Below are 16,516 nucleotides of genomic sequence, written 5' to 3'. Positions count from 1 at the left end.
CAGTTAGAGCTGGTTAATGTGGCCCGAGAAAGGGAAGTTTGGGGTCCCCTGCTGGAGCTGCTGCGCCTGAGACCTGATCCAGGATACTGCTCCGATTCTCCGGCCAAACTCACGCTCCATTGTCCCCTCACTCGTGAACCAGATCCCGAGGTCCTTGAACTCCTTCACTTGGGGTCAGGACTCTTTCCCTGTACGGCATAAAGAACATCACATGTTGTCAGATGCAGATTTATTATTGAACATAGACATAATGTTCGTGTAATTCATATACATAATAATGCCAGATTACATGAATTCTCCATGTAAATGGTGCATAATCATCCTGTGTGTGTGAAACGCACATGAAACACAGACTCCTGCTGCTCCTCAATGAGCCTCAGCACGAACGCATCATTCATTCATGATCATTTCCTCATCTTCTGTCTCCTTTGTCTCTTTTCTCCGTCTCTCAGTCTCCTCTGTCTCACTCTGAGCTAAAGAGGTTTGCAATTATTCTGTTCAGAATAGAAATTACGCGCCCATTTGTCCGTAATGGGGTCCGCATTGTTACCAGCCTGTCTGAAATGAATCCATTAGAAATTGTTGGAGAACAGAAATGAGCCTCAGACCGAACTAATTCCAAATCCCTGAGGTCGTTAACAACAATTTGTGCCTTTGAAAAGTCGATCTTGCTAATTTGTGTGATTAATACACAGAACAAGATCTAATTTTTACTCTAAAGTCACAAAGATGCAGTTGTTTCTGTTTGTCAGTCGTGAGCAGCGATGGATGACCACGAGCTCTTGGACGTCCCGTTAAGAGACACCAAATTAAGCCTCGCGATCACGACTGGACTGGGAATGAAGAAACAGAATGAATGAAAAACAGACGTAATGGTTGTGAAACCGGACCTGAAGCATGTATTTTACAGGTCAAACCACTGCGGCGCCACCTCGGGACCCTCACCATCATGAACACAACCCTGTGTCGTGGTCTGAGCTCTTTGAGTCTCGTCCAGTGAGTCCACGGCCCGGGAACCAGAGAGTGTAGAAGCTAGAAGACTCAGATGGACACAGTTGATTGACTCTATTTGCTTCTCGGGAATTTGCACGAACAATTCTGATGTCAGCATTTGAATGAGTCCTGACCCCGAGTGAAGGAGTTCAAGGACCTCGGGATCTGGTTCACGAGTGAGGGGACGATGGAGCGTGAGTTTGGCCGGAGAATCGGAGCAGCGGGGGCGGAGCTGCAGTCGCTCTACCGCACCGTTGTGATGAACAGAGAGCTGAGGAAGACAAAGCTCTGGATCTACCCTCAGTCCTGGTTCCTACCCTCACCTGTGGTCATGAAAGCTGGGTCAGGACCCAAAGAACCAGGTCCAGGTCAGGACCCAAAGAACCAGGTCCAGGTCAGGACCCAAAGAACCAGGTCCAGGTCCAAGCGTGTGAACTGTGTTTCCTCAGGAGGGGGCTGGAGTCTCCCTTAGAGAGAGGGGGAGAAGTTCAGCATCCGTGAGGAACTCGGAGTAGAGCCGCTGCTCCTTTGCGTGGAAAGGAGCCAGTTGAGGTGGTTCAGCCAGCCCAGCTGCTGCACGCTTGCCGTCCACGGCCCGTTTGGGAGAGGTGGGCTTTAGTAAAGCACGTTTGCACGTGTACGAGCACGAGCGTGCGCACGTGTACGAGCACGAGGCCTACGGCGGTTCTGAGGTCATTTCCTGTGCGCCTGTTGGGACGTAGAAAAAAGAAGGAGGGACCATGCGCGGACATTTCAAACAATGGCGGTGAAAGGTTCACGTTGGTGTGATGCGGAGGTGGAGTGTTTACTGCAGATTTGGTCGATGAAAAGATTCAAAAACAGTCGACAAGACGCACAAAAACTCAGAGGTCTACGGAAAGATCTGGAAACAAAACCACGCTAGTTGTACCTAGTGTGAGTACAAACGGGCCTGGAGGGGGGACAAGGACCCTAAAGCACAGGGCACGGGACGGATGCACAGTGGGAGGGCGCCCTAAATGACGCTCCCATCGCCGGAGAACAGCATCTCGCCCGCTCTGCCTGAGGGAACGTCTCTCACAGCAAACGCACTACCCCATGATCAAGTGTGAGGGCGCAGGTTTTTCGGCTACAGATGCGTTCGCACCTACAGACGCCTGCATCCCCGGTGACGCCATCTCGTGGCAGAACGTGACTCTGGTGACTGAACCAGTAGACCGCCCACTCCTACTGCTTATTAAGGTGTGTCGATTGGACAGCGGGCTGCTCAGTAATGCAGCTCTTTAGGTCCTGATGTTTCTTGTTTGCATGGAAATGCGTTTGATTCGTCCTCTGAGGACCACGAACATCCACACAGCACTTAAAGAAAACTCGTGCGAAGTTGAATGTTTTGCTTTGGGCCCAAATGACCGAGTTGAAGACGATGTATACAGATTTAAAGCTCTTTGTTTTTGTTTGTTTCCTCGCTCCTCTGTGGCTCCGAGCGGCCGCGGCGCTCTCGTCTTCTCACACGTTGTTTAAATAAAGTGTTGTGATGAACGTTAACGGCCAACGGAGTTAAAATGATGCAAAAACAGAAGTTTCGTTCTCCAGTGAAGGTTAAATATGAACTCCCTGCAGCAGCGCTAATGAGATGAACAAGAGAAAGGTAGAAATCAGACACACACACACACACACACACACACACACACACACACACACACACACACACACACACGCACACACACACACACACACACATATATACGGTATAAACTAATTGCCATTCATATCGGTATGTTTTGCTTTGAACGGCCCCAGAGAGTGAAGCTTTGTGTAGATTAGAAACATCAAAGAGGAAAATCATAACAGTGAAATGCATCAGAGAGAAGTGTGTGTGTGTGTGTGTGTGTGTCCGTGTGTGTGTGTGTGTGTGTGTGTGTGTGTGTGTGTGTGTGCGCGTGCGCGTGTGCGTATATGTATGTGTGTGCGTGCGTTAGTGTGTTCCTGTGTACGTGTATTTGTGTGTGTATATATGTGTGTCCATGTGTCCGTGTGTATCTGTGTGCGTGCGTGCGTGTGTGTGTGTCGGGGTGTTTTGTCACGGCTTCCTGGGTGTTCACCGTAAGCCCGTCCGTGTGATAGTCGGCGTAAGCGCCCAAGGATGAAGAGCGCCGTCACTGTAGTTAAGTTACAAACTTACTCCAACCCCACCATCGTCTTCTTCTAAACCATAACCAAGGGTTTTAACTACGACGTAAATGTGTTCCGCGTATTTGAAACCGTGCCGGCTCAGTAGTGGGCGCCCCGTATCCTGAGGTTGACCCTCGGCTCTTTGCTGCATGTCGCCTCAACTCAAGGTCACATCCAGAACTGTTGCTTCAAACGTCACCAAGTAAAACGTTGTGTGTTCAGATCACAAATGAACCGGCCGTCAGTGTCCTGTGAGGAGCTACTGACGACGACACGAGAGGCGACACTTCAAATGTTACTTATAGTAGTTAGATAGTTAAATGGAAACACGGGGTCATTGATGTTTCAGGGCGCCCTCCCACTGTGCCTCCGTCCCGTGCCCCGTGCTTTAGGGTCCTTGTCCCCCCCTCCAGGCCCGTTTGTACTCACACTACCTGGGCCTCGGAGAATGCTTCTTGCTGCCTATACGTCATCACGCCGTAACACGTCACACGCATTGATGACGTCATGGTACCGTTACACACACGCCCTCCACACTCACTTTAAATCAAAGACAGGGCAGAGGAGGAGGAGGAGGAGGGAGGTGAGAAATGGAGGCAAACGCTGGCATTTGGCGCTGCCGTCCACGGGAGAGTGAGTTACAGAAACACGACCTGCACGGCCTCTTTGGACGACAGGAGCGACAAAAAAGAGGCCTGACATTTGTGGAAAAGGGGGAGAAGGAGGGAGGAGTGGAATAATGCATGAGCAGCAGATTTACCCGCCGTGTTTGACCTCCGCTGGGAGCAGGGCGCCGCGTCCACACGCAGGCAGCAGCCAGAGGAGGGCTTCAGCGTCAGATCACTGCGGACTGACTCTCTCTTTGGTTCCTGAGGATTTTTGAATTAACGATGATTTAAGCTTCACTTCATCAGCGAGTCTCTTAAGTTTAGACCACTAAAGGAGACGGTTAAGTTAAGTCGACTAAAGGAGACGGTTAAGTTTAGACTAAAGGTGACGGTTAAGTTTAGTCATTAAAGGTGACGGTTAAGTTTAGTCACTAAAGGTGACGGTTAAGTTTAGTCTCTAAAGGAGACGGTTAAGTTTAGTCTCTAAAGGAGACGGTTAAGTTTAGACACTAAAGGAGACGGTTAAGTTTAGTCTCTAAAGGAGACGGTTAAGTTTAGTCTCTAAAGGAGACGGTTAAGTTTAGTCTCTAAAGGAGACGGTTAAGTTTAGTCTCTAAAGGAGACGGTTAAGTTTAGTCTCTAAAGGGGACGGTTAAGTTTAGTCTCTAAAGGCGACGGTTAAGTTTAGTCTCTAAAGGAGACGGTTAAGTTTAGTCTCTAAAGGAGACGGTTAAGTTTAGTCTCTAAAGGAGACGGTTAAGTTTAGTCTCTAAAGGAGACGGTTAAGTTTAGTCTCTAAAGGAGACGGTTAAGTTTAGTCACTAAAGGAGACGGTTAAGTTTAGTCTCTAAAGGAGACGGTTAAGTTTAGTCTCTAAAGGAGACGGTTAAGTTTAGTCTCTAAAGGAGACGGTTAAGTTTAGTCTCTAAAGGGGACGGTTAAGTTTAGTCTCTAAAGGAGACGGTTAAGTTTAGTCTCTAAAGGAGACGGTTAAGTTTAGTCTCTAAAGGGGACGGTTAAGTTTAGTCTCTAAAGGAGACGGTTAAGTTTAGTCTCTAAAGGAGACGGTTAAGTTTAGTCTCTAAAGGAGACGGTTAAGTTTAGTCTCTAAAGGAGACGGTTAAGTTTAGTCTCTAAAGGAGACGGTTAAGTTTAGTCACTAAAGGTGACGGTTAAGTTTAGTCTCTAAAGGAGACGGTTAAGTTTAGTCTCTAAAGAGTCGTCTCGCTCTAGAGCCTCTTCAGCGTTGAGACGCACACTCACGGCTTCAGCACAGACAGAGTTCGGGGCCCTGTCGTCTGCAGCACCTTTATAATCTCTGCAGTCTGCGATAACACCTGTGTGTTGTTTACGTCTGCTACTGTCTCGTTACGTCTGCTGCTCACTGATCTGAGATCAAAGGCACAGCCGTCCGTGAGAAGACCCCATGATCTGTCTCGTTACGTCTGATTCTGATTAAAACAACTAAACACTGGAACATTCAGTGGTTTGTAAATAACTCTGTGACCTTGAGTTCAACAACAGGAGGGTTAAGTTTAGACACTAAAGGAGACGGTTAAGTTTAGTCACTAAAGGAGACGGTTAAGTTTAGTCACTAAAGGTGACGGTTAAGTTAAGACACTAAAGGAGACGGTTAAGTTTAGTCACTAAAGGAGACGGTTAAGTTTAGACCACTAAAGGAGACGGTTAAGTTTAGTCACTAAAGGAGACGGTTAAGCTTAGTCACTAAAGGAGACGGTTAAGTTTAGTCTCTAAAGGAGACGGTTAAGTTTAGTCTCTAAAGGAGACGGTTAAGTTTAGTCTCTAAAGGTGACGGTTAAGTTTAGACACTAAAGGAGACGGTTAAGTTTAGACACTAAAGGAGACGGTTAAGTTTAGTCACTAAAGGAGACGGTTAAGTTTAGTCATTAAAGGAGACGGTTAAGTTTAGACACTAAAGGAGACGGTTAAGTTTAGTCTCTAAAGGAGACGGTTAAGTTTAGTCACTAAAGGAGACGGTTAAGCTTAGTCACTAAAGGAGACGGTTAAGTTTAGACTAAAGGTGACGGTTAAGTTAAGTCGACTAAAGGTGACGGTTAAGTTTACGCGACTAAAGGTGACGGTTAAGTTTAGACACTAAAGGAGACGGTTAAGTTTAGTCTCTAAAGGAGACGGTTAAGTTTAGTCTCTAAAGGAGACGGTTAAGTTTAGTCATTAAAGGAGACGGTTAAGTTTAGACACTAAAGGAGACGGTTAAGTTTAGTCTCTAAAGGAGACGGTTAAGTTTAGACACTAAAGGAGACGGTTAAGTTTAGACACTAAAGGAGACGGTTAAGTTTAGTCTCTAAAGGAGACGGTTAAGTTTAGACTCTAAAGGAGACGGTTAAGTTTAGACACTAAAGGAGACGGTTAAGTTTAGTCACTAAAGGAGACGGTTAAGTTTAGACACTAAAGGAGACGGTTAAGTTTAGACACTAAAGGAGACGGTTAAGTTTAGTCACTAAAGGAGACGGTTAAGTTTAGACGACTAAAGGTGACGGTTAAGTTTAGTCACTAAAGGAGACGGTTAAGTTTAGTCTCTAAAGGTGACGGTTAAGTTTAGTCTCTAAAGGTGACGGTTAAGTTTAGTCGACTAAAGGAGACGGTTAAGTTTAGTCTCTAAAGGTGACGGTTAAGTTTAGTCACTAAAGGAGATGGTTAAGTTTAGTCTCTAAAGGAGACGGTTAAGTTTAGTCGACTAAAGGAGACGGTTAAGTTTAGTCACTAAAGGAGATGGTTAAGTTTAGTCTCTAAAGGAGACGGTTAAGTTTAGTCTCTAAAGGTGACGGTTAAGTTTAGTCGACTAAAGGCGACGGTTAAGTTTAGTCTCTAAAGGAGACGGTTAAGTTTAGTCACTAAAGAGTCGTCTCGCTCTAGAGCCTCTTCAGCGTTGTGACGCACACTCACGGCTTCAGCACAGACAGAGTTCGGGGCCCTGTCGTCTGCAGCACCTTTATCATCTCTGCAGTCTGCGATAACACCTGTGTGTTGTTGACGTCTGCTACTGTCTCGTTCACGTCTGCTGCTCACTGATCTGAGATCAAAGGCACAGCCGTCCGTGAGAAGAACCCATGATCTGTCTCGTTACGTCTGATTCTGACTAAAACAACTAAACACTGGAACATTCAGTGGTTTGTAAATAACTCTGTGACCTTGAGTTCAACTCTTTTTGACCCCAGGACGACCTTTGGACCTTTTTTTGTAGCTTACACGGAAATGTGACTAAAAGCAACATTTCACTGTTTCTACTGTTGGTGCCAAACTAGGAAAAGTCATAAAAGTTCAAGTTAAAAAAATATCGTTTAGGGGATTTTTGTTGGTTTTTAACACAGTGGCGTCATTTTGACCCAAAGACAGCAGGAGGGTTAAACCCAAACCTTTCCCCTGAGACTGAAGACTGAGAGAGTGCACGGGTTAAACTGATGCTGAGCAACGACCTCTGACAGCCCAGGACCCTGGATATCATGGTTACACACACATCATGTTCATACGCCGACAGCTGTTTACAGACAATGTCGTGCTGTTCACATGTAATGTTGTCGGTACGTGTTTCTAACAGGCTAAGATTTTTTTTTGGGGTGTTAACGGAGAAATCCAGGAGAGATGCTAACAGCCGGACGTGGCTAACAGTGGTTAGCTCGGGGCAGTACGCTGAAGGCATTCAAAGGTCTTTTTTAACCACTAATGCTGCTGAAAATAACAGCAAACCTCTGCAGCAGCAGGAGAAGAGTCCCTACACACACAACAAAGCACCAACGGGCTCCTTCCACTGTAATGGACTTTACTATGAGAGGAGCTGGTACAGGGGCCAGTAGGTAAGTCTTTAAAACACTCTTTTAATAAACTCTGGCTTCACTAACTACGCTGATGACGCTTTGTTGTGTGTGTAGGGACTCTTCTCATGCTGCTGCAGAGGTTTGCTGTTATTTTCAGCAGCATTAGTGGTTAAAAAAGACCTTTGAATGCCTTCACCGTGCTGCCCCGAGCTAATCACTGTTAGCCACGTCCGGCTGTTAGCATCTCCAGAGTTCCAGAAACTTCTGTGTTTCTGTGAGATACAATGACTGACTTTGCTAATGTGGTTTGTCGGCTCTCACAAGAACGAAAATGACGTCAATTATGAGAAATATCCCTTTAACGCGACCTCTGCTTCTGATCCAGCCGTTGTTCTGAGCGTTCGATTCCTGCACGTCTCGCAGAAAACCCATTCAGCACTTTACTTTTGTCCTCCTGAAGAATGTAAACTCTCATCGCGGCTTCAGAGGAAACAAGCTGAGAGCTCCGGCACAAGAGTCCCCCGCGGAGACGCATTCATGTCTGGAGCGCTCGTGGAAGCCGGTGCGTCTCAATGCACCGTCGAACAATTGGACAAAGTGCAGACGTTTTTCACAGCCCGGTCTGCGGACGGGAGGCGTTCAGAGAGGCCGCGGATGCTTTCCTGGATGAAAAGCAGCCAATTCATCACGTTGTGTCCATTCTGAATGAAGCAGACAAGAAAACTGTGCGAGTTCCTCTTCCAGACAAGTCACTGATGCACTTTGGCTCCAATCTTCGAAGGACGTCGTGTTCTCCTTCAATCATGTGGACGGTGCCGTCATCGGCTAACCGGTCAGCTGAGACGCACCACGAGGTTTGATACGAAATGCTAATTTGATGCTTTAATCAGTAACGGAGCACTTCATCAAGAGGCATGATCTCGTCTTTTAGATTGTTTTAAATGAGAGAACACAGATGAGCGGACGCCCTGTTGCTTCATGCAGACTGTGTAACGTGCTGAACCCGTGATGAAGCACCGAACGTCCCTCAGCGGATCCTGGAGGCATCGCTCCTGATTTTGTTTCCTCTCATTAGCGGCTGCTCTCGCGGCGCACAGAGCAACACGGCTGCTGTAAGTCAGCAGAATGAGCTGCAGTCAGGACGCCCGGCAACTCACGCGGGACCGTCGTTGGCATTTTAGAAAATCTATTTCTACTATTAATAACCCGATAATTGTCGTTTCCTCTGTGACGTGATGCTCGATGCTGGGATGTTTTGTTGTTCAAGGGCAGTAAAAAAGTGTCTTTGGCTTTGCATCGACCTGTGCACCTTATTCCAGCTCCTGTTATATTTTGCTAATTGTAGACTGGCACTTAAAAACAGGGCTTTGAGACACCGGAGCAGGGTTCAATTCCCGGCCCTACTAAACCAATCTATGTGTTTTTCACCTCATCTCATCTTCAGCCTCTGATCCAGGGTCAGGTCTCAGGGGCAGCAGCTCCAGCCTCTGATCCTGGATCAGGTCTCGGGGGCAGCAGCTCCAGCAGGGACCCCAAACTTCCCTTTCCCGGGCCACATTAACCAGCTCTAACTGGGGGATCCTGAGGCGTTCCCAGGCCAGTGTGGAGATCTAATCTCTCCACCTGGTCCTGGGTCTTCCCCGAGGCCTCCTCCCAACCCTAACCATCACCATTTGTTGGCTGAAATCATTGTGCTTTTTTGTGTGTAGTTGTAGTTTTGCATGTTTCCAGTCCGGCCCTGCGGCTCGTATACGTGTGTGTGCGTACGAATTTCTGTCCATAACTTTACGTAGGAGTTCCGACAAATGTGTTCATGGGAACACGTTGATTTTCCACACTTCAAAAACCGGAACCACCCCTTTGTTAAAAATACAAAGCTTTATTAGTTACATTTAAGGTGAATTACTTTATCTGTTGCCAGTTAGCCACCAGGGCTAACTAGCTTAATGCTACTTCTGCTATCACACCGGAAGTTTCCCCCAAAGTAATTTCTACAGCAACAAACACAATAATAAAGTGGATACGGCTGTTTGTCTTTGGTGAGGGCCGTCTGGTTTGACGAGTTTTTTAGCCTCAGGTCTTTCAGGGCGCCCTCCCACTGTGCCTCCGTCCCGTGCCCCGTGCTTTAGGGTCCTTGTCCCCCCCTCCAGGCCCGTTTGTACTCACACTACCTGGGCCTCGGAGAATGCTTCTTGCTGCCTATACGTCATCAATGCGTGTGACGTGTTACGGCGTGATGACGTATAGGCAGCAAGAAGCATTCTCCGAGGCCCAGGTAGTGTGAGTACAAACGGGCCTGGAGGGGGGGACAAGGACCCTCATGGCGATGCGTGGCTTTGTTTCCAGATCTTTCCGTAGACCTCGGAGTTTTTGTGCGTCTTGTCGACTGTTTTTGAATCTTTTCATCGACCAAATCTGCAGTAAACACTCCACCTCCGCATCACACCAACGTGAACCTTTCACCGCCATTGTTTGAAATGTCCGCGCATGGTCCCTCCTTCTTTTTTCTACGTCCCAACAGGCGCACAGGAAATGACCTCAGAACCGCCGTAGGCCTCGTGCTCGTACACGTGCGCACGCTCGTGCTCGTACACGTGTAAACGTGCTTTACTAAAGCCCACCTCTCCCAAACGGGCCGTGGACGGCAAGCGTGCCGCTCCTAGACGTGGTACGGTTGCACTCACACTGGTCAAAGGAACCAGACTTTAGCTGTGACACGTGCTCGGGCACGGTACGGAGGAACAGTGGGCGTGCGCCCTAAAATGCTCTTCAGGAACAGGAAATACATAAAAAATAAAAAGCTCTGAAAATATAGTGCGAATAAAAGTTGTAAGCTCCTTTTAAATAAAAGAACAGTTTTTATTGTTCTGTTGAAATTGAAATGTCGCATAAATTTGACATCAAGCGAACCAACAAAACATAAATGAGACTTTTAATGATGTTTTATTTCTGCCACATTCATCTGATGTGTGCTGCATCTGCGGGGGCTGTAGACAGACGCCATTAGCAGCGTGCTGGTTATTTACGCAGCACATCCAAAGAGCTTCACATAAACCAAACACAGCAGCGAGACAAAGTCACTACAGAACAACCTTTAAATACTATGCAGGAGGAGAGCAAATAAAACTAGACAAGAATTAAAGTGCAGACAAATGTCTCATTTCAGAATAATACATCATTGTGTTTATGACTTTTCCAAAACAGACTTCTCCTGTGAACGAACCATGTGACCAAAGACACGACTTAAACTAAAACCGTCTTTAGAGGACTGAAAATAGATGCAACATGAAAGGAATTAGAAGTAAAATGAATAAAAGGGACGCAAAATGATACAAAATAGAAGCACAATGACTTAAGAGGATGCAAAATGATTCAAAAAGGATTCAAAATGACTCAAAAAGGATTCAAAATGACTCAAAAAGGATCCAAAATGACTCAAAAAGGATCCAAAATGACTCAAAAATGATTCAAAGTGACTCAAAAAGGATCCAAAATGACTCAGAAGGATGCAAAATGACTCAAAAAGGATTTAAAATGACTCAAAAAGGATTCAAAATGACTCAAAAAGGATTCAAAATGACTCAAAAAGGATTTAAAATGACTCAAAAAGGATTTAAAATGACTCAAAAAGGATTCAAAATGACTCAAAAAGGATTCAAAATGACTCAAAAAGTATGCAAAATGACTCAAAAAGGATCAAAAATGACTCAAAAAGGATTCAAAATGACTCAAAAAGGATCCAAAATGACTCAGAAGGATGCAAAATGACTCAAAAAGGATTTAAAATTACTCAAAAAGGATTCAAAGTGACTCAAAAAGGATGCTAAATGACTTAAAAAGGATGAAAAATGACGTTGCACTGACGTTATACTCTGTCAATGCACGTCTCTACGGTCTGGCGTTGACCTTTGACCTTTTACGAGAGTAAGGTGAAGTGGAGACGCTGTGCAGCAGCAGCAGAGTTCAGTCACAGGTTCAGAACTTCATGATCGGCCCATCCTCCAGTTCATGGCACATTTGGACCAGAACACGAGTCCAAGTATCCATGCAGTCACACTGTTAACGTTAAAGTCAGCATCTGTGAATCTCTACACAGACGTAAACAGTGAGCCAGTTTACCCCCGGGGCTGTAAGAGCCAAGGTGTTCACTTAACCGTCCACCTAAAGTCTGACTCGCTACGTCAAAGTCCAAGTCCAGGTCCATCTTTGTGAAACTGGTCCCTGGATACCGCGTTGGAGGCAGAGCATCGTTCATTCAAGTTTCTCAGCGGAGCATGAAGCCAAAACAGTTCATCTCATCTCATCTTCAGCCTCTTAACCGGGGTCGGGTCTCAGGGGCAGCAGCTCCAGCCTCTGATCCTGGATCAGGTCTCAGGGGCAGCAGCTCAAGCAGGGGACCCCAAACTTCCCTTTCCCGGGCCACATTAACCAGCTCTAACTGGGGGATCCTGAGGCGTTCCCAGGCCAGTGTGGAGATCTAATCTCTCCACCTGGTCCTGGGTCTTCCCCGAGGCCTCCTCCCAGCTGGACGTGCCTGGAACACCTCCCTAGGGAGGCGCCCAGGGTTCATCCTTACCAGATGATCCTGAACCACCTCAACTGGCTCCTTTCAACGCAAAGGAGCAGCGGCTCTACTCCGAGTTCCTCACGGATGCTGAACTTCTCCCCCTCTCTCTAAGGGAGACTGCAGACCCCTCCTGAGATGCTGCATCCTGATCCTGGCGGCTGAACTTCCCCCCCCTAAAAGTTGAACCGCCGCCTCTAAAAAATGCGCTCGTGATCGACACTTCGAAGAGATTCTCGTGCAGGTTTTCCTTTTTCTCACGTCGAGCTGGTGACAAACGTCTTTTACGGTTCAACAGTTCAAGTGAGACAGAAGAAAGAGTGTGAATGGAGCCTCGGCTCATTTATCTGTGTGTGTTAATGAAGAACACCCCCACTAACACACACACACACACACACACACACACACACACACACACACACACACACACACACACACACACACACACACACACACACACACACACACACACACACACACACACACACACACACACAGTGACAAACGAGGGATGGAGATCACGGAGAGGACAGCCGAGCTCAGAATAGCTCCCTGGTTTTTAAACGAGCGCTCCCGTTCCTCTCGTTTTGCGTCCGTCTCCGCCTCCTCCTCTCATCTCCACTTACCCGCATCGCTCCGCCCGCTGTGCTCCTCCTCCTCCTCCATGTTTCTTCTCATCTTCAGCTCATGTTTGTTTGTTTGTTTGTTTGTTTGAAGGGTTTGTTAATTGTACAGGTTGTATTTGTGTTTTTGAGGTAAATTAAAACACGGATTCCTTCACTTCCAGTTGTTCCACGTTAGCGTTGAGGCTGTGAAGGGAAACACACCAGCCCTCGTCCTTCCTCACAACGTCAGCATCTGTTAAGAAAAGCTGAATTTTTCCCAGATTAAGTTTTCATACATACGGTGAAGCATCGATTCATGCTCCTCCTGTGAACGAACCGACTGTAACGTATTTACCATGTGACCAAAGACACGACTTTAACTAAAACCGTCTTTAGAGGACTGAAGATAGATGCAACATGAAAGGAATTAGAAGTCAAATGATTAAAAGGGACCCAAAATGACTTAAGATGATGCAAAATGACTCAAAAAGATCAAAATGACTCAAAAAGATCAAAATGACTCAAAGAGGACTGAGACGGATGCAAAACAACCGCAGAATGAGCGCACACGAGCCGCATCAAATCAAATAAAAATAGACATAAAACGACCACAAAGTAGTCAAACGCTCCTCTGCGGTCGCCGTTTCCAACACGCGACGTGGTTAAAGTTAAAGTTAAGGTTAAAGGTTAAGGAGCAGCGTGCGGGGGAAACCCTGTGATCATCATTAGGAGAATGTTAGCACGTAATTAGCTTCAGCCGTTCCTGACCTTCTCTAACGTGAGCATGACCCGTGCTTCTTGTGTTGATTTGTTGTTTTTTTACGTTGATGCATGAAAACGATGTGAAGGGACTCGTTCAGTGCAACATGAGAGAGACAGAGAGGAGTCTTTTCATGTGATGCTGACGTCAAATAGACGTGCAGGAGTGTGTGTGTGTTTCCATGGTGACTGAAATGACACACACACATATTCACAGTGGGTTTTTAATGCAGCGTGTACACGGACACACAAGCACCTGGTGAACAAACAAACAACAAGCAGCTGACATCACAGTTGTTTCCTTTATTCCTCAAACTGTAAAACGACTAAAAATAGAAAAAAAGACCAAAAAACAAACTCAAAATGACTCAAACTAACTAAAAAGACAACAAATAGACACAAAACTACTAAAATAGATGCAAAACAAACCCAAAATATCTAAAAAAGGATGCAAAATAACTCAAAAACAAACCAAATGACAACAAATAGATGCAAAACTACTGAACCTACATGCAAAATAACAAAGTAGATGCAGAACAACCACACAACAACCTTTAAAGGGATGCAAAATGACTAAAAATTTAAAAAACAACTCAAGCACATATATATTATGACTTAAAAACAACCAAAGCGACAACAAATAGACACAAAACTACTCAAAATACATGCAAAACCACAAACTTAGATGCAAAACAACCACAAAACAAACCCAAAATATCTAAAAAAAGGATGCAAAATGACTGAAACTACTGAACCTACATGCAAAATGTTGCCGTTGCTGTGGATTCATGCTGTTTAATGAATGCTGCCTGAAATAAATGAATGACTGAAATGACGATTTCAACAGTACGTTTATGCTTTTTCTTGAACTGGTGAACGGGTGTTGCTGCAAAGATGGAGCCACAGTAAAGTTCTCATTCCTTACTTTGTTTCATGCAACATGCAGCCGTATCGTCCTGGCGTATAATATCTAACTATAACGTGTTGTTCAGGTCCTGGCAGCCGCTGTGTTCGGTGTTCTGGTTCTTTCTTTGGGTCTGAGCTCAACAACAGCTGCTGCTTATTCTCTCACGTGCACAGATTTTCAGGCAGAGACCTTTCCGCTGATACAGAGGTGTAAATGTGACGCCTTCTGCTGTTGCTGAGGCGCTTCGTGCTGCAGCTTAAGGAATTCCTTCAGTACGAGACCGAAGATACGGAGAGACGCTGAAGGAGGTTCAGATTTGCCTGGTTCTCCTCCGTATATCGACTCATCATGAGCACAGTTCATGTTTCATCGTTCCTAACTGTTCTTTAACATTAGCATCGCTCTTTATACGTCAGCCGCGGCCTCATTAGACAGAAACAGAGGGTTAGAGATGCTCTGCGGGTCTCGCAGCAGCGTCGCCCTCCTGACGTGCGGAGGACACACATCCTCGGCCTCCTCCTGTCTGTAATGGGCTCTAACATCTCTGTGAGGAGAAAAACATCCTTTCACCTGTGCAAAGGTAAAAGAAAGGCGGCTTTGTGAGGGTTTTACAGGAGCTCACATGCTCCCTGACACACACACACACACACACACACACACACACACACACACACACACACACGAGCTCGGTGTGTGAATGAAGTCACAATGCGCTCTGAGTCCATTTCCCTGAGAGGCTTATTTTAGGGATCGAATGAGGTCGTTTTGTTCTTCCTCCCGTCTGAGCTGAATGGAAACACGCTGCAGTGTGTCGTCCGCACGCTGCAGAGGTGTCTCTTAATTTGTCGGCGCCGTATTCACCGCGCCCGTCTCTTTGTCTTGGTCTCATTTGCGGCTGCGAACTCGTCCTGGTGAAATCCAATGAGAGCGGTGAATAAATTGTAAGATTGCAGCCTGTGAGCTCGGGAGCGTGGGCTTAATTAGACAGATGCATTCACGTCTCTCTGCTGTCTCTGAGGACCTCTGACACACAAACCAAAGGAACCATTAAAGCCGGGTCTCCTGTTATTGATGCCTCTGTTCACTGTCTTCTGTCTGTTTCTGTTTCTGCAGCTCGCCACCTGGGACTCGGTCCACGGTCTGAACGGCAGTCTGAAGGAGAGTCGGATAGAGAACGGCATGCAGGGAGTGACGGTCAAAGTGGTCACTTTACTGGTGGGTGACATCCGTGGAAAAGTGCATTTAAGAGACAAAACAACCAAGAAATATACAAGTAATGACGACGGACGATCCAAAATGACCACGAGGAGTTAGAACACCAATGAAAACAGAACAAAAGAACTCAAATACAGATATAACGACTACAAATAGACACAAAACGACTACAAATAGACACAAAACGACTACAAATAGACACAAAACGACTAAAACTGATGCAAAACCACCAAAAAATGGCTACAAGGAGCTGCAAAATAAATAAAAATAAGCATAAAACGAATAAAAATAAACGTAAAACATCTAGAAATAGATGCAAAATGACCACGAGGAGTTACAAAACTAATGAAAATAGACATAAAACGACCACAGGGCGACGTCAATGACCACATACACATACACAAAAAGGCTTCAAGGGCTGTTAAGAGATTAAAAAATGACTGTTGAGATGCAGAATGACTGAAAATAGAAACAATAAGATACCTTAAACAATAACGTACATGCAGAACAACCAAAAAGATATAAAATGTCTAAAAAAAGATGCAAAATAAAGGAGATAAGAAACAATTAACATACAAAGAATCCTAAAAAGAAATGCAAAATGTCTAAAAATAGATGCAAAAGACCACGAAGAGATCCAAAACGACTACAAAGGGGATGCAAAATGACTGGAAATAGAACAAATACAGATATAATGACTACAAATAGACACAAAACGACTAAAACTGATGCAAAACCGACAAAGAATGACTACAAGGAGCTGCAAAAGGAATGAAAATAAGCATAAAACAACTACATTCATTCATTCATCTTCAGCCTCTTGTCCCTGTCGGGGTCTCAGGAGGCTGGAGCCGATCCCAGCTGACATCGGGCGTGAGGCGGGGTCCACCCTGGACAGGACGCCAGTCTATCACAGGACA

General features: G+C 45.8%; 1 protein-coding gene across 1 annotated transcript in view; it reads left to right on the top strand.

The window, feature by feature from the left end:
- LOC310961353 (glutamate receptor ionotropic, delta-1-like) overlaps positions 1–16,516 on the top strand; it is a gene marked incomplete at both ends in the record, with an annotated part of 570,081 nt that overhangs the window by 505,659 nt on the left and 47,906 nt on the right. Inside the window, one exon of the mRNA XM_083933383.1 lies at positions 15,495–15,596. Coding sequence (XP_083789509.1) covers positions 15,495–15,596 — 102 coding nt within the window. The remainder of the gene's footprint in view (positions 1–15,494; positions 15,597–16,516) is intronic.

Source organism: Echiichthys vipera (assembly GCF_963691815.1).
Source record: "Echiichthys vipera genome assembly, chromosome: 18".
NCBI lineage: Eukaryota > Metazoa > Chordata > Actinopteri > Perciformes > Trachinidae > Echiichthys > Echiichthys vipera.
Note: the sequence above shows the minus strand (reverse complement) of the source record. Positions and strands in the feature narration are given on the sequence as shown.